This window comes from Mus pahari, chromosome 12, assembly GCF_900095145.1.
Source record: "Mus pahari chromosome 12, PAHARI_EIJ_v1.1, whole genome shotgun sequence".
Classification (NCBI taxonomy): domain Eukaryota; kingdom Metazoa; phylum Chordata; class Mammalia; order Rodentia; family Muridae; genus Mus; species Mus pahari.
The window spans coordinates 81,952,532-81,971,432 of record NC_034601.1 but is presented as its reverse complement, the minus strand read 5'-3'; the positions used below and the strand labels follow the sequence as shown (position 1 = coordinate 81,971,432).

Below are 18,901 nucleotides of genomic sequence, written 5' to 3'. Positions count from 1 at the left end.
AGCATATCACACACCTATAACACATATTGTACACATAGTATATATGTGCACACACACACACACTCACACACACTCACTCACATACTCTTCCCCTTTCTATGAGAAGTACCCTTGCAGATCAGGCAAATATGCAGAGGAGATGTGGTCTATCTGAGAGCCTTGCACATATCCCTTCCACTCACCTCCAGGTTTCCCTGTGGAGGACAGAGCCCCTTGCCTTGGGTTGTCTGTCTGTTTGTCCTCCATCAGTGTGACTGCATTCATGGACCAAAGCCACTTGGTAGCCTGATGAGGGAATGTCTTTCTGCTTCCCTCAATTTCCCAGGAATACCGTCTGCTCAAGTTCTTGGTTCCCCGGCTGTTCTGGCCAGTGGCCTCGCTGTCAGAGAGTTCTGGGAGCCCATGTCCAGGCTTTGGGCTCTAGTCCCATAGCAAGGTTCCTGTCACACACCCATGACTTGCTAAGGTAAACATATTGGACTATCTCATGATAAAAATCATATGACATCCCATTCAGTCCTCATACTAAAAGGACAGAACACGGTTCTAGCTTGTAGATGACTGGCCAGATGGCTCAGTGGTGAAAGGCATTTGTCCTATAAGCCCGACAAGTTGGATTTGATCCCCAAACCTATGTAAACCGTGGTAGAAGAGAATCTGCTGCACAAAGTCATCCTCTGACATGCATGCCATGACATGCATGCCATGACATGCATGCCCCCACAGACACATTTCACATGTATGTGTGTCCGTGTGAATGTACACCACATGTGTATAGATATCTGCAGAGACAAAAGGAAGGTGTGAGGTCCCCTGAGCTAGAATTACAGGCAGTGGCAAGCCTCCAGACACGGTGCTGAGAGCTGAACTAGGGTCCTCTGCAAGAGCATCAAACACTCCTAACCACTGAACCATCTTTCCAGATGCATAAATAAAACTCACAAATCACGGATGATAACGGAGTATAGACAGTCATAATGTCAACTCAGATGTATTGGTTAGCCATTTGTTGCCTACTCTCTGTAACCTGTTCTGCCCCAGAACTCTCCGAGACACGGAGATACGACAGAGATAAACAAGATGACAGTCATCTGTCCTTAAGGAGCTGAGACTCTCGGTGCTTAGACAGGCAAACACATCGTCCAGACGTGCAGCAGGTTTAACACATAGGGGCTGAAGGAAGGGCTATTTACATAATGCAGGGTCAAGAGGTTCCAGCCATTCAATCCTGAAGACAAGGTTCTTTGTAGAAGTTGATGGACAGCCTCGCCCTTCGCCCAGCGTGAAGCTGAACCCAGCCGCTGTCCGTGGTGCCCTTGGCAAACGCCCAGCCCCTCTGACCCTCAGCTCCCGTAAGCACAGAATCCAGGATCAAAGCCCCACCCCTCAGAGTTGTTGCTCTGTACTGACTGTGTCCCCCCAAACTCATGCTGGTGCCCTAAACTCTAATATGACTTTGTTGGTGGAACTTTCTGGGGCTAAGATTAACAGTGTTCACCAGAGGGTCCTCATCTGATAGGACTGGAGGTATTAGAAAAGTACACACTCTCTCTTTTCTTTTTTTTTAGTCTCTTCTCACCATCACTTCACACACACACACACACACACACACACACACATGGACACACACACAGACATACACAGATACACACGGACACACTGACACAGCAAGCAGCTGGTCATCTAAAGCCAGAAGGAAGCTCTTGATCACGGACTTCCAGCCTACTCCAGAACTGTTACAAAATAGAAACTGTTTCTTAAGCTCCAGTCTCCAGCGGTTTTATTGTGGAGGCTAAGTTAGGCCAACAGCAGAGGGCCCTGGGTGGCTGCCCCTCAGCCAGCAGCACCTCTGATCCTCTTCGCCGTTGTCCTCCACTTGAAGGGACTTTGAAACTGTGGACACACTTCTAGAACCTAAATCTTCGTATTCTTTAACTTTGTCAGTCATAGGAAGCAGCAAGAATGGAAAGGGGGAGAGGTGGTAAGAACAAAAGAGGCCAATAACTACACAGCCATGGCAAGCCCACTGCAGGCCGAGATGGGACGGTGGTGCCGTGACAGAGTGCTGGGCTAGGCACTCGAGCTCCTGAATTAAAGGATGTCTCTCTAGACCTTAATTTCCCTATGAGGAAGCTCTACCCCACACAAGCCCAGTCCCAGCTGGCTTGAATAGCAACATCCATGTACCTGTCAGAGTGCGCATTACCCCAGGTTTCAGAGTTTCTGGCCTCTATACAGTTTTGATAAATGTTGCTTCCCCTAAGACCTATAAGTATGAGTTTGGTCTGATGGTGGTGACCCTGAGGGGTGGTGTGGACTTTTAAGAGGTGGGGTCTTTATGTCAGTTAGGCCTGTGCCATCCACGGGAGTTAACTGTAGGTCTCTGCTCTCTAACTTTCTCTCCCTCTCCTCTGGCTCAACATGTGATCACTTGCGATGTCCCACTGTCCCCTCAACCCCCTGGTTGACTGAGTCACTGGATCTTGAACTCGATCTCCAGAACTATGAGCCAAAATGTACCTCGTTTTACTTCAGGAGTACCCTGGGTCTTGGATTAAGTAATGACGATGGGAAGCTGACTGACAGAGCGAGCCCTCCTGGAGCAGGAAGCCAGGGTTGAGGCTACAGTCAATATTCCAAGATATAATCCATCCTAGGAAACGAAGAAGGTGGCAAGGACATTGTACATTCCTCCACAGAGAGGACTGTCCTCGGCCAGGCCTGGTGCCAGCCTTCAGCCCTAAGGAGAGTCACCAGGAAATCTTGGCAGCTATAGTAAGTCTCAGGCCTCCTGAGGTCACGGCGTCATCCCATGGCAGGACCTGTTTTGATTCTGTGTGATCTGCCTTGTTTTCCTTCCAGTTATTGGGAGGATTCAATCAATCATCCAAAGTTTTAGACATGACGAAAGCACTTCTACTTTATGAGGGGGAGCTACCCTCGGAGACGAAACCCTCAGTCACTCGACTTCATTCTTGTAGGTCCCCTGGTTTTGTGGCTGCCACTGCATTAGAACACCACCCCCACACCCCGGCCAGTCCTGTACTTTGGGATATCACGACGTAGCAGTTGCCAGGACGGCTAAAGCCATGTTCCTTTAGTCACCAGAGTGCTTGTGAGCAAGGCAGTGGGTAAACCCCTTCGCATCCCCAGAAGTTCCCACTCATTCACCTACCTCGAATGTAAGCGAATGCGGCCAGAGAGTTGCTGACGATAACGCCATCTTTCCGCACAACCCTCGACCCACTTGGGTTGAATTTTACACCTGCAATGCGCAAAGACCATGGGTCAGAGTGTGTGTCTGTCCTGAAAGTCCCGCCGATGCTTGCCCAGGCCTACCACAGGCATGGAAAGTCCCAGATGTCAAACCATTGGGCTTCTGACTAAGCTATCGGAGACCAGAACACCCAGTGCGGGACACTTGGTCCCCAGCCAGCAGTGCACTTTGGGAGGTTGTGGATCTTCACTGGAGGAAGGGAGTCATGGAGGGTGGGGCTTGAGGTTTGTAACCTGGGCCCACTTCCTATGTGTCCTCTGGTTCTTAACTGTCTCACCGTCCTGCCACCACGATGGCTTGTTTCCCTTCCTAAACCAGGAGCCAAAACAAATCCTTCCTTTCTGACATTGCTTTTTCGTGTTGTCCCAGTGACAGGAAAAGCAGCTGATGCCAAAGCCATCTCTGAAAATATCAAATCATTAAAGGGACCCAAAACAATTCCAAGTCTCAATTCCAACTTCAGGTGTAGTTCATGTGCCCTCGTCCAGAACAGAAGCCTCTATTCCATCCCAACAATGGCCTCTGTCGGGAAGAGTAAATAATCCCTCGATTTACCATAGAACTGCTGTCTGCTCTGGGCACCAGAGACACAACAGACCTGGGGGTGGTGTGTGAGATTTTCTGATCACACACACACACACACACACACACACACACACACACACACACAAAATGTGTGATTTGGCTGCTTTCAGATGTGAGAGACCAGGACCCTGGTGGATGCTTGGCAAGTGCTGATGGAGTAGTATTGGAGTTCAGGGAGCCCTGCGCATATCATATAGGGCAGATGACTCTAAAAAAGTTGTTGTGGCTCTCAGGGGTTGCACCAAAAGATGATGGGAATCCTTCAGGACCAGATGGGAGCCAAGTGAGAGACAGAGGGAAACTGGGATGCAGAGCCTGGTAGACAGGGTGGCCGTGAACCGGAATGTGGAGGATATTTCTAGTCCTCAGCCCTAGCTTTGGGCTAAGGGCTCTTATGTCTTGATGATGTGTTTTCTATAGCAAGAAGTACACAGAGAAGCAAAGTACGGAGCCAGCCCTCTGTGTCAGCGAGGCCCACATCCATAGATTCACCCACAGGTGGAAGGATTGCTCAGAAGAAATGAGAAAGTGTACAGACTTCTTTCTTGTCACTGTTTCTTAAACTACACAGTACAGTGACCGTGTACATGGCATTGATGTCATGTTAAGGACTGCAAGTCCCCTGAGAGTTTAAAGCGCACAGGAGGACTGTGTGGGTTCTGTGCCAATACCAAGCTGCTTTCTTTACAGGGCTTGAGCACCTGCTGATTCAACAGTGCATGGACAGTTTTAGCCTCAATCCCTAAGATAGAAATCAGCTATACTTTACTTTCACGTGTGTGTGTGTGTGTGTGTGTGTGTGTGTGTGTGTGTGTGTGTGTAAATAAAACAAAATAGCACAAGACAAACCCTTGCTACCCAAAGTTCTATATTCTGTGGGGTTTCTACAGTTTCTATCAGGAACTTCATGGGCTGAGTTTGTTCTATGTGTCATTAAAATAATAATCCAGGCTGACAGGAAGGCTCAGTGGGTAAAGGCTATTAAGCCCGATGACAGAGATCACTCCCCAGGATCCACAGAGCAAAAGGAGAGAAGTGGATCCTGTGGGCTGTCCTTTGACCCCATGTTCACATGCGGCCATACCCACATACATATACACATAAATACAATGTTTAAAAAATAAAATCATCTTGAAAAAAACCCCAAAAATAAATAAATGAATAAATAAATAAAAATAAAATCAGAACATCTATGCCCATATTCGTATAAGGTATGTGGGAAGCGGGGAAGGAAGGGACGGCATGGCCAGGGGCTCCGGCCCCAGCTCTGTAGTAAGCTCCTTGTATCACCAAGAACCCAAGTTGTTTCTGAGAAGACCTGTTGTTCAAAGTGATTTTTGCATTTTTTTCTTTTAGGAAAAAGAGAGAGAGAGAGAGAGAGAGAGAGAGAGAGAGAGAGAGAGAGAGAGTGTAAGAGAATGGGGATAACCTTATTCTACTTGTGATTTTAACTCTTTTTTTTTTTTTTTTTTTTTAAAAAAAGCTCTGGCTGCTGCATGTATGTAACCACCAGCCACGCCCCGTTGTATCAGCAGAGCATCCCTACACTTCTGTGGCCTCTTTCCACTTTGGTCTTCTGTGCCCATTTGATCTCATTTCAAAGGAAATGCTGGGGTAAGCCATAGAAATTACCGTATTCGTCGTCTTTCTTCAGAGAAGGATTTAGATTAGCAACAGCTGGATCAACTGCCGTGAGTATGTTTTTGGGAACTAAAAACCAAAAAGAAGTATTTTAAAAACATGGTATACTAAAAAAACACCCTTGCATTTAATATATATCTAAGTTACAATGTAGGTAAAGATTTACAAAATTCTTTAAAATGACTTATGGCCTATCACACACACACACATACACACACACACACACACACACACTCCCTGACACAGGTGGCAATATGAGATCATCAATTGCCCAAAACAGGTGAATACTCTTAGGCATGTATTTGCACTATTTTTTTTAAGGAGCTGGGGTTGTAGAGATGGCACAGAGCATTAGCTGCTGCAGAGGACCCGAGTTTGCTTCAGGCAATACATTGGGTAGCTTACAAGTGTCTGTAAATTCAACTCCAGGGGACCTATCTCTCTTTTCTGGTCTCTGTAGGCACCTATAGGCGCATACCTCTGCACAAATATATTTATTTTTATGCACATATATTTAATACAAAGCAAATATTTTCTTTCAAAGGATCTTCAAACTGAGAAAGCTGAGGTAGCAGGGCTTCTTCAACTTTCAAGCTAGCTCAGGCTACACAGTAAGACCCCATCTCAAACAAAGAAGAAAGTCGATAAGCCACAGCACACATGTCTAATGGAAAATGTGAGTAATGAGAAGAACTCAAGAATGAATCTCAAAACAACATGCTCTGTGGGAGAAGGCAGTTACCAAACCCCATCTAGCGCATAATGCTATTTATATGAACTGCCTAGAAAAGGTAAATCTAGAGACTGAAATTGATTAGTGTGTGGGGGGAACTGGAGAGCATGAGAAACTTTGGGGGGAGTCACAAAAATGTGGGGACAGTTACACAGCTTTCAGTGTAGTGAAGGCCACTGAGGCGGCTCACAGTGGGTGAGCTCAGTTGGGAGCGCCTTAGAAAGCTGTTCAGGGGAATCCTAGCATATCTGAGAGACTGAAGCAAATGGACCCAGTCCACCACTCGACCAGTCGCGACTAGCTTTAATCCCACCCCACCCACCCCCCACCTCACCCCTGCTCCTGCTCTGTCCTCTTCTGCTTTTTCTCTGAACACCCCATCTTCATTGTAAACCCAGAGGAGCCAGCAACCGGGGCTCACATGGTTCACTAAGTATAAGGAAGGATGGTGCATGAGAGAAAGATCAGAGGTGCGAAGTCGTCCTTGGCTGTGTAAGGGGCTCAGGACTAGCCTGGGCTATGAGAAAGAGAGGGAGAGGGAGAGAGAGACACAGAGACAGAGAGACAGAGAATAAGGCAGACACAGACACAAAAAGAGACAGAGATATGGAGAGGAGGAAGAAGGGAGATACGGTTACAGAGGTGAAGCACACAGCTGCCAACTGGGAGAAGGGAGAGGATGCCAAGTATTCTAGCGGCAGAAAATTGCTTATTTTTCTTTTTTCCTCAACCCAGATAGTATCAGGGAGAAGTGGCATCAGGAAGAGCAAGCGATGCCAACACAAACAAGGCAAGATCTGCAGTGCAGAGACCCTGTAAGTCTCCTCAGCTACAAGAAAACCCCACTTCTGTCTCCGAGTGCTTCACTAAACTCTTCTGGAAATATCCCAGGGCCAACAAGCAGAGAACAAGCCGTAAATTGTGAACCCCCCAAATTCAGGAGACCCGGGCGGGCGCCTTTATGCAGCCAAGATGAGGGTGGCTTTCCGGAGAGGTGCAGCAGAGGTGCTGGAGAGACACCGCACTGACCCCAGGACACAGCTGCACCAGGACAAGTGCTCTCTAGCTCAATAACCTTATCCCTGGGCTCCAAGAAAGTTCTCTCCGATTCCCTGGCGGAAATAAAGCCCAGGCAGTGTTCTGTGTTGTCCTCCCCTGCTGGAAGTTCTGTCTGTCTGTCTGTCTGTCTGTCTGTCTGTCTCTCTCTCTCTCTCTCTCTCTCTCTCTCTCTCTCTCTCTCGGCTAATTCTCAAGATGAGACTCCTGCTCTGCACAAATTTGAGAGGCTTTATAGATTAGAATTATAGAGAGACTCTTGGAGCAGACTGGCATTCTGGGACTGTCAAGCAACCCACCAGATCGCGTAGCTGTGAGACATCAGTCACCATAGGAACCTGTCTGTTTACTATGTGAAACAGAACATGCCTGTAATTCTAGCACCGGAGAGTAGGGACAGGAAGAGCAAAACTTCACAGATATCTCTGACTACACGGTGACATTAAGGCCACCCCGTACTACACGAGACCCTGTTTTTAAAAAGTTTCCTCAAACTGCTTCAGAATGGATTGTGGTGAAGGCAATATTCTTGAGCTGGCAATGGTAATGCCTGCACAACTAAATGGATATTCTAAAATTAAAAAGTCTAGATTGTATGCTTGACCAGGAACTCCACAAATTTTATCTTGAGATAAAACTGAGCAAAGTCTAATGAATGCTATTCTTCGGGGGAGACAGCCGGTTTGTTGTTGAGCATCCGGCTTTCCCTCCAACTCCATACTCATTTCAGAAGAGCGAGCAATGTGTCGAGATTACAGATCGGACCACCACGGTCCCCTGCACACGGCTGCTGACTTGCTCATAAGCAGCTTCCTGAAGACAGAAGCCAAGTGGAGCAGGGATTTCTCAAGACACAGGAACAGCACGTGGAAGCCCGTGCTGCATTGCGTGCCTGCTGAGGGCGGGTAGACACGACAGCTGTGGGTAGCGCAGTGGGTTAGTCACTGGGGGCCTCTAAATGGCCCCGGAGGGATAAAAAGGAGCCAAACAATACTTCTGTGAAATCGCAAGACTCCAGTGCATTTCAGGGCTTTGTAAGAAGCAAGATAGAAATCATTTGTTTTCCGTGACCCCAGCGTTGTCCCAGGATGCTTGTCCTATCCCCATTCTCTCCATCCGCTGCTAATCTGATTGCCTGAGGTGCTCTCGAAACAAATTTGGTCAAAGAAAACCCTATTGCTTATCTGATGTGGATGCCATAAACTAGGACAATGGAGAGAAAGCGTCTGGGGTGTGCGAGGCAAGCCAGCAGAGACCAGCTGAGCTGACGGCCTCTTTCTGTCAGCAGCACAGTAGGGCAGGCACCCTTAAGGGCAAGCACCTATGTTACTAGACTTTCATAGTGTCTGTCCCTTTGGTTTCAGCTGAAACCATTCTGGGAAAGAGATACCGTGTACACCCAATAATATTCTTGCCAGTCATTACCATTACTGTTCTTTTGAGATAAGGACTTCTATATAGCCCAGGCCAGCTCTTGAATTCCCAGCAATCCTTTTGCCTCAGTTGCCTGAGAGCTGGGATAGCGTGTGCCCTACTATGCCCATTTCCTGTCTGACATGAACTGAGCATGCCCAGAAGAGTCCTCATCCACCATTTTCACCTTTTAAATGTCTACCCCACGACTTTGAGCTGAACCTATGAATGTTTTCCGCTACCTTTCCTGCTTCCACAATGAACTTAAAATAAGCATGCGCAGTACCGCAGACCACCCCCAAGGCGCTTTTCTAGGGGGCTTTGTGTAGGCATGACTGGCTCTAGGGCACTCCTGATTCGCTGCTGCAACAAACCTTTCTCCGTTCTTCCCTCTCTGGCCGTGCTTGTTGGCCATTCCCTGCCCACTCTGTACAATTAAAAATGTCACGCACTCCCGTTTGGACACAGCTACCAATTCCCTACCAGATACGTGTTCACAGAACTGGTTGAGGGTTTATTCTTACCACATGCGTAGGCAACAGTGAGGTATTTTTTCACTCCTGGAAGACAGGGGCTTCCGAAGTGGTAATTATCGACGAGGACCTTACATCTCTGTTTCCCATAGCACCTCCTGGACAGGACTTGTAAAGCCGTGTAAGACAGGCAGTCTGGAAGGGAAGGGGCAGCGAGAGAGGGTCAGGCTGGTCTGCACTTGGCACCCCACACAGCTTAGAGCACTTGCTATATATAAACGCACAGGGCTGGTCAAACAAAGAGCAGTTCTCTGCTGATCCGTCTCATTGAATCACCCAAGATGCTTTGCGGCAGCTTAGCCATCCATACCTAGGGAGCCCTAAGTTTGCCTTAAGTGCCTACTGGCACCATCTGGGAACTCTGATGTAGCCTTTGTCAGAGGACCTGCTCGTTTGCCTCACGTCAGGCTCTGCAGATAGGTGACTGGCTATGGATACAGATCAGATGGAATATGCAGAACACTTCATGACTGCTACATGGTGAAATATCTGCCTTGCTTAAGACTTCCTTCTACATGACCAAACACTCCATGTGGAGTATGTCTCTCCTCCTCAACCTAATTCCTATTGTCTGGCCCATTGTAGGGTCCCAGTAAGCAGCCAGCGAACAAGCAGAAGAATGAACTAGTGAGTTCAAGGTCCTGCTTTTAGTAGATGACCACAATACCATCGCTAGATTGGATTGATATGCTATGCTATGCTCTTATGCTCTCCCAGAAGATCAAGTGCTGGAGAGCTAAGATGACTCTTCCAGGGGATCTGAGTTGTTCCCAGCACCCACACGGTTCGAATAGCTCAGAGTCCCAGGGATCTGGTGTCCTCTTCTGTCCTCCAGGGTAAACCATCCATCCTAGCTCTGGGAAGAGGAGGCAGGTGAGTCCCCGGTGCTCACTGGCCAACCAGCCTTGCCTACTTAGTAAACTCCTGGCCAGGGAGACTCTGTCTCAAGAAACAAGGTGGCTGGCATCTAAGAAGCCACACATGAAGTTGTCCTCTGGCCCATATACACACATGCACATATGTGTATTCTCACACACACACATGTATATGTGCACGCGCACATGCATGTGCACACACACACACAGGCACATATATATACACACAAAAAAATAATAGAAGATGACCTGAAGAGCTGCTGTCTCTGTCTCTTCTTGTCCAGTACAATGATAAATGCAAGGAATGCTGATGGGAGGCCAGGGCCATGCTCTTAGATGTCTCTGCCCTAGCAACTTAGAGCTAAATAAACTCCCATTCTCTATGTTACTTTGTTTCTGCTCTTTTAGTAGCAACAGAACGCTGGCTACAGCTAAAATCATAGACTAACACAGCTGCCATGGTTAAGATTCCACACAATAGCAGCCTTAGGGGGAACAGTCATGACTAAAAGCATGATGTCAGGTGAGCCAATGTCCTTGCAAAGCCTCAGTTTCCCCAGCTGGACAACAAATGCACTGGTCCATGGGTCAGTGTGGTTATCATCTGAAACCCTTCATGGATAGTGTCTAGTGTTGTCATCTAAGGGACCTGGTCACCACCAGTAGTGTCCTGCCACAACCTTGGTACAGAATTCCTCCTCAGCGTGGCGCTCCTGGGAGGTAGACAGGCCTAGAGAAAGTTCTTTCAGGCATCAAAGATGTGACCTCGATGGGGGTATTAGACCTTGGTCTCTTCCTCTTCCTCCCTTTTTGGTGCCGTGGTTATGACATCATAAGGATGGTGGCAGAGGTCATTGTGATTAGTAGGGGAAAATAGGGTTTGTCACCCCAACATACTTAGTCCTTCCCAACATGATATGACAACATAGTTTTAAAATGGAAAAGTATAAGCAAACTTGCTTGGTTTAACAGCAATATTTTTTTAAGATAGTGCCTCACTCTGTAGCCCAGGTTAGCCTTGAACTTGTGGCAATCCTCCTGACTCCATCCTCCTAAACGCTGAGGTTTTAAGGGTGAGTCCCCATGCTTGGTGACCTTCTTAACGTGTTCTGCTTATTCCATTGGTGAGACAAGGTTTCACTGTATATGGCAAGCTAGATTAGAACTGGTAATCCTCCTGCCTCAGCCTCCTGAATGCTGAGGTTTTAAGCGTGAGTCCCCATGCTTGGTGACCTTAACGTGTTCTGCTTATTCCATCGGTGAGACAAGGTTTCACTGTATAAGACAAGCTAGATTAGAACTGGTAATCCTCCTGCCTCAGCCTCCTGAATGTTGGTTTTTATAGGCCTGGGTCACGAAATAAACTTCCATAAATATAAAAATAAAATCTGTATTGAAATAGAAGCCAGCATTTAAATGGTGAGAGTATCCAGGTATGTTTTTAAGAATGTAAAAGATTCTGTAACATTATTCAAACTATTCTTGGGACAACTTAGCTTTTCCCAGACACTATAGAGCATTTGTCTGGAGAATAGCTCCAACCCTCTCCGTGTTTTTCCATACTACTTTCTTGTTGCTTTGTGAGTTGTGTGCACAAAGTTTAGTAGGTAGATTTAAAACATTGTTCAGGGACTGGAGAAATGGCTCAACAACTAAGAGTCTCTGCTGTTCTTCCACAGGACCTAAGTTTGGCTGATCACACCGAGATCCTGACACCCTCTCTGGTCTTCTTGGGTACTGCACACACATGGCACACCACACACACACACACACACACACACATTTTTAAAAAATTTGAAGTTGTTTCTTCTAAGCCACAATTCACATGTATACAACAAAGACTAAAACCAGACCCCTTTCCTCTAACCTCCTTTCTCTAAATTGTAAAGTCGTCGACTCTCCAGAGAACATAAATGGATATGACTCTCCAGAGGGCACAGAGAGATGTGATCCCTGCAGAAGTTGCCTATACAAGGAAGACTGTGTCTGCATGAGCTTAAAATTTTAATCAGAGGTTTTAAATATAGTAGTCTCATGATTTCTTTTACAAGTTATACAAGAGTTCATATTTTAAAATAAAAACAAACAACACTGAAGAGGGAAAGCCCCAGCAAATCCTGCTGGTCAGGAGGGAGACCTCCCTGCCAGTTCATCTTTAAGAGCATCTTTTTGAGCCAAGTATAAAGGCACATAGTCACAATCCCAGCACCCTGGAGGTGGGGACAAAAGGACCAGGAGTTTGTGTCATTCCTGCACTACAGGAGACCCTTTTATTCCAGAGGGAGCTGGAGAGCTGGATCAGCAGTTAAGAGCCCTGGCTGCCTTTGCAGAGGAGCTGGTTGTGTTCCCAGCATCCAAACAGTGGCTCACAACTGTCCAGTTCCAGGGATCTAATGCCTTCTTCTGATCTACACAGGTACCAAGCAAATATGTCTATATACACAAGCAAACTCTTGTGCACATAAACTGAAATAAATAAATATAAGAAGATTAAAGAACTCTCTTTTGCCACTTTTCTCTATGTAAATATCTGCCTCTCTCAACTGGGTCATGCATATGTGACTTTGCATGTGGCTGTTCCCCTTTATTAACATGTTTGGGAACATGCAAATAAGCTTTATTTAATTTTAGGCTTTTACTTTTAGTTTTAATTACATGGATGTGTGAAGGTCAGAGGATAGGTGTGTGTGTGTGTGTGTGTGTGTGTGTGTGTGTGTGTGTGTGTGTGTGAACACTGGTGCCTGTGGCAGCCAGAGGTGCTGGGACCGTCCTGGGGCTTGAGTCCTTACATGCTCTAACCACTAGGCACTCTCTCTAACCTCACCAGCTTTGCTTTTAAAGGCTGCCCTGATTTTCATCCACTTGTAACACCCAGGGGAACATCTGGGGTTTTTCCCATTTTTTAACACAGTGTCAATGTCACATTGAACCTGTTTAGAGCTAAATATTTGTAGGCAGATACGGGACTTTCCATGGGAATTTGTGGTCATAGATTGCCCTGTCAAAGATCTAAAAGCATGAATGCTGTGACACATTGACAGGCTATTATTTAGGGAAATGGGACCATTGTGTACTGCTGATGGAAATGTATATTCTAGAAAGCATATGTTCTCTTAGAGCGATGAAGACACGGATGCCCAACCATCTGTGGGAAAAGAGTGGTTACTAGCGTTTCTTGAGCCAGGGTTGCATGTTGCCTTGGCTGGCATAAAACTCAATGTGCAGCTAAGAATGGCTTTGAACTTCTGCCCCTACTGCCTCCATCTCTCCAAGTACTGTTATTATAGACATGTACCAACATGTCCAGTTTATGCAATGCTGGAATCAAAGCCAGGGCCTGGTGCGTGCTGGGCAAGCTCCCCTCACTGAGCTCCATCTGTAGTCCATCCTGGATACAGTCTTTAAGACTGATAGGAGAAAGAAAACAACCCCCTAGGCCTAAGCTGTGAGGACCACTGCTGACAGACTCTGAACACCCTCAGTACTTAGGCCACAGAACTGATCTTTCCCCAAAGACTTTATCTCATCTCCAGAGACTTTATCCTAGCCGTGACCTCAGGAAGTGGCCAAGGTAATTCAGGTCTGACTCAGGGCTGGCTGGCTGTGCCCTTCTTTGTGCCGAGCTCCGAACCATTCCCAGGAGTCTGTCGTGTCTTTAAAGGTGGTTATTTCCCGCCCACACGGGTTTTGCTTCTGTTGCTGCCAGCCTCCCTCCTCCCCAATACATGTGATAACAAGATATTCCACCATTTGAATTCTTAATTTTTTGGCAATTGTTTAACACTAGGTCTGAAGTTAATCACTCTTGCAAGCCTGTGTTTATTTAGATAATTGGGCTGGCTGCTCTTAAGTGGCCCTGTCTTGGCAGTGGAGAGTTCCTGGCACCTTGATCTTGGCTAAAAAGCCCAGGCCTGCCCACACTTGGCCTTGGGACAGCCTTAGCCCAGCCTTTGAGGTCCATTGTGTGGTTTTTCATTCTCTTATTAAGGAAGTAGCAGAATCCCTGGAGCCCACCCAGAAAATGTGACCATAGCAGGAAATGACACACAGAGGCGGAGGCACACCCTGGTGCCCGTTCTTTGGGAAGGCTCCCCCACCCCCAGCCCGGCCCAAGTTAAAGAGCTGCTTTGGCTGGTGCTCAGAGGGCCAGCAATGGCTCATTGAACTCCCCCGTGTCTTTCCTTTTCCCTTCTCCCAGATGAATTTTAGTGGTAACAGGTCTGGCTCACTCCACGATCTTTCAGAAATGCCTCTGGCTGGGCCACCCTTAGCACAGAGAACTCAGACCTCATTCTGTCCGACCCCACAGAACTGCTAAGATGTCACTTTCCATTGTCACTTATTAGCTGCAACCTCCTTCTTGAATATTCATTTGCTAGGGTAGCAGCAGCGCACCCCTCCCCACCCCGAGGCACACACCCAGAAGCCTGCTTCTTGACAGTTGTGGAAGTTGGAAGTCCAAGACTGAGGGGCCACCAGGGCTGGCTCCATGGAGCCTCTGGCTGGCTTGTCTGTGTCTTCATGTGGCTGTCACATGGCACATGCTGGTATCTTGGCTTCCTCTTATTATAAAGGCACAAATCCGATTGTTTAGGGCCCGCTCGAATGACCCCACATCAACTTGACCTCCCCTTTAAAGGTTCTATGGGAAAATAAAGGCACATTACCAGGTACTGGCAGGAGGGATTTCAGTGGGAGTCTTCCAAATAGTACTCAAGCTTGCAGCCAGAGTACTCTCCAGGAATTTATGTCCGTGAATACCCTCTCCCCACATGCACCGAGCCCGGACTACACAGTATGGCAGAAGTGAGGTGGGTGGCTTCTTATTTGTATACACCCATTCCCAGAAGAAGCCAGCTGCCCCTTCGGGAAAACACCCTGGGCCTGTGAGGGGAAGAACTGAAACCTGTTACTAACAACCAGTGCCAACCTCTCCCCCATCAGTGCCAACTTCCCCCCTATCAGTTGGCCACCTTGGAAGCACAGTCCTCCGAACAGAGATGGAACCTCGGGAGGCCTCCCTGCACCAAAAGCAAGAAACTGTGTTCTCAGCTGCCCCTGAATTCCTGCCCCACAGAGGCTGCAAGATGATACGTGTTTTAGCGAAGCCCATTAAGATGTGGAGTGTTTTATTACAGAGCAATAGGAAGTGAATACGCAGGTTGATTTTTAGGAATGTGTGGTTGGGGTGGTGGATTTGGGGCTGAGCAGTGGGCAGGACTTAGGAAGACCCTGCAGAGAATTTTAGGGAAAATTTAAAGGGTTTGGTGAAAAACTCAGTATCCAGCGACCTTATACCCTGAAGTCAAGAGAGGATCCAGTGTGGGCTGCCCAGCTTAACCCTGGCTGGATACAGTCGACTAGATGTCTGACCCGCCCCAGCCATTGATTTGGGCATCAAGCAATACCTGGTTACCCTTCTCTGTTCTATGCCAAATGAAACAACTATCTGTGTGCATGAAATAGATAGTCGTGGGAAGTACCATCCCATACGAGCCCGGGCTGTGCAACTAACGCTGACCACCTCAGCCCCCGCCTTTCCATGCTTGGCCACCATCTTCTCTGTGGTCCCAGAACACAGTTGCAGGAGTGAGCACTCTCACACCCTTGTGCTCACTAAGAGAGTGTGTTCTGTTGAAAGCCAGGTAATGGGCATCCCTGGGAGTGTGTATCACAGCACAGTGGAATCGATCCTATGACTTCAAGTGTGGCACAAACACATACTGAAATCTACCATGGGGGTGGGGAGGTCTCTCTCAGTCACCCAATCAGCTCCTCTGAAAACCAGTCTACGTACAACACAGGCAGAACCAAAGTGGTCAGCACTAATAAAACTTAGGGCTACTAATAATAGTATTTTTCAAAGGAGACCTAAGCTGGGAGTGAGATTGGTTGGGAGGTCCCGTGGGAGCTGAATGGAGGCAGTGTGGGGTGGGTAAGATCAGAATGTACTGTATACAGGTATGAACATTTCAAATAATAAATAAAATGCTATTTAAAGAAGCCAATAGCCGGCTCTATGTAGCATGTGGGATAGTTACAGTAGGAAAACCATTCAAGGGTTAGTTACTCTCTACTCTGCTAAGAGCTTTAAAAATTATGAACTCAGTCAGTCAATCAAGGGGAGGAAGGGGGAAGGCTTGAAACAATGTATACCAGTACAATGTACACATTGTATATACATTGTATATACATCCATAATACAAAGAAGGCAAATTAAAATGATATAATGGAAAACTTCAGGAAAATTGAACATCAGACAGCCAAAGTTGCAGGGCAACTCAAAAGTTGTGCCTCACTATTTACATGTGCAAATTGGTACACATGTGCTTGTACGAACACACTGGTGTTTATACATATAAGTCAGGAAGCACTCTGATGATATAAACAAGCCCCGCCCACTTCTGATATAAAACATGTGGGAATTTATTTCAAAGGAATAGCCCATAAAAAACCTACCAGCACACACCCACCTACAAAATATGTTTGGAAACTCAGAAACAACAAAACCCTCCCCATAGGGAATCAATCCTCTAAGCAAGATGGTAGGTGGTGTTGGTGCCTTCTTGGCCCCATGGGAAAAGACCCTTGCTATAAAGTTAAGGGAAAGAAGGCCAAAGGATAATTACAAACTTTATTCTTGGCCATCTGGACTGAGAAGAAATCCAGAAAAGTAAGTTTCTTGTCATTTGATGGTCAAAACTTAGCTGAGTCTTATTACTATCTATTACTGTTACTGTTTGGTGTTGCTATTGTATTTGTGCCAAAGACAATGGCAATGCTTTAGAGAGTCTGAGAAGAATCTTCCTCCCATCTTTGAATGCTGAAGCCATGCTGAGCTATTGTGGAAGCCAGCATGGTCTGTGACCACCATGTGCCTGACAGGCCATCTCATCTCCACCAAAGCATGGGCTCGCAGAGTGGGGTGTGTTGAATCTAAAGCATGTGGACCTGCCAGACTTCAGCTCATATGCATAGGAAAATACACAAATCAATCTGGAAAGCCAGATGCTCTGGGACGCCAACCCCAGAGCTCCCCTTTATAGGCCCCTGATGAGAACCAGCCCTCAGCTCTCCTGTGCTCATCCATCTGAGCCCACGCCAGGTCCAGGGTAAAGGCCAAGTGCGCCTTCTTCAAAGCCATGTGCCTGGGCTGCAGGAACGTCTGGGAACAGAGTAGAGATCTCTCTCTCTCTCTCTCTCTCTCTCTCTCTCTCTCTCTCACACACACACACACACACACACACACACACACACACTGGCAGTCTGTGGCCCGGATGTGGCTTTGTAGGCATGTTATCTTTGGCTTATTCAGTGTTTTAAAAGTTGGAACATTTCACATTAAAAAAAAACAACTGGATTTCCAGCATCTCAGGAGAGCTTAGAGGCTGTGATAACACCGAGTGAGCCCACATCCCAGCCTGCATCCCAGAGCCAAGGATGGGCACGGAGCCAGGCTTACAAGGGGCCCTGATTATTCACCCACCAAAGGTTCACAGGGCACCCATCCTGTGACAGGCGACACTCTGGTTGCTGACACAGTCCCTGCAGAGCTCAGCCTCTGGGAGGAAGAGCCACCTACTCATTCCATGGAAGTTTTTACTGTGAAGGCAGAGTTCCTAACAACAAGGCTCCGTTCTGGCAGGTGGTAGGGAAATGTCTCTGGTGTCAGTCAAGGTGGCTCCAAAGAGATGTGACAGAGCTGGCCACATATGGTGACAGAACAGCCAGAAGTCATGAGAGAAGGGGATAGAGAGGAACAGGCCCACAGAAGGCTGTGTCTAGTTACAATGGGCAGAGTACAGGATTTTACATAGTGGGGGCGTGGCCTGCTTCACTTAGGGGAAACCTTCCAATGCTGCTTACTGGAGAAAGGAGGGAATCCCATGGCCCAGATGAGAGGTGCCCAGAGTGGGCTGGGAGCCAAGAGGCCAGACTGGAAATATGTGGTCACCAGGCGAAGACTGTAGGGTCAGGGAGGAGGTGGATGGGCCGCCTGGGGGACAGGAAGTGTGTTTTGTCAGTTGGTTGACAAAGTTTATTTATACAAAAGGGACGGACTGAGGAGTTTCCAGGGAGCATCTTCCAGGTGCACGCAGCAACCGTGATGCACAGTACACCTGTCCGAAGAGCAAAGGTTCCTTAGCATCTAGCTTGTCAAAGAAATGTATTAGCCAGCAAAGGCGAGTGTCTTCTAAGAGATTTATCTATTTTTACTTTACGAATGTGAGTCAAAATGAATGTATGTATGAACACCATTTTAAAATTTCTGTGCGGGGGTGGGGGGGGCGGGGGGCGTGAGACACACACCTGAGCGGAGGGGTGAGACGCACGCATGAATAGAGGCAGAGGTCAACATTAGGTGTCCTTGTCTTTTGTTCTCTACATGTCTTTATTCTTTTGACAAAAGATCTCTCTCTAAATCCAGATCTCATCGTTAGCTAGATCAGCTGGCCCCCAGTGCCCAGGCACCCTCCCGTCTCTGCCTCCCAGTCCTGGGCTTTCAGGGGTGCACCCCCACACTTGACTTTTTCTAATGAGATTGCTAGGGACCAGAACTCAGGCCCTCTGAGGTCCTCACGCTTGCATAGCATTTCACCGCCAAGCCGTCTCCTCAACTTTGTGTGCCTGGTTCTGCCCCGAGGGATGAGTACAGACTTGAGGTTTCCACGTTTAGTGCTCAGGAGCCCCTACTTTCCTTTAAGACCTTCCCATTGTAGCACTTTAGGGGTCATTGGTGCAGCCGAGAGCTTCGTCTTCATTGCTGTGTGTGCTGGGGACGCTGTAC

At 47.4% G+C, this 18,901-nt stretch overlaps 1 protein-coding gene across 6 annotated transcripts in view; it reads right to left on the bottom strand.

Moving 5' to 3' along the window:
- Nucleotides 1–18,901, bottom strand: part of Eva1c (eva-1 homolog C) — a 74,259-nt gene that overhangs the window by 3,603 nt on the left and 51,755 nt on the right. For 4 of the 6 annotated variants that reach the window (XM_029544583.1, XM_021209702.2, XM_029544584.1 and 1 more), the window contains 3 exons: nucleotides 9,230–9,373; nucleotides 5,495–5,572; nucleotides 3,176–3,265 (listed from right to left, as the gene is read on the bottom strand). In XM_029544583.1, coding sequence (XP_029400443.1) covers nucleotides 3,176–3,265; nucleotides 5,495–5,572; nucleotides 9,230–9,373 — 312 coding nt within the window. The remainder of the gene's footprint in view (nucleotides 1–3,175; nucleotides 3,266–5,494; nucleotides 5,573–9,229; nucleotides 9,374–18,901) is intronic. The other 2 variants (XM_029544585.1, XM_021209703.2) reach the window with 1 other exon arrangement.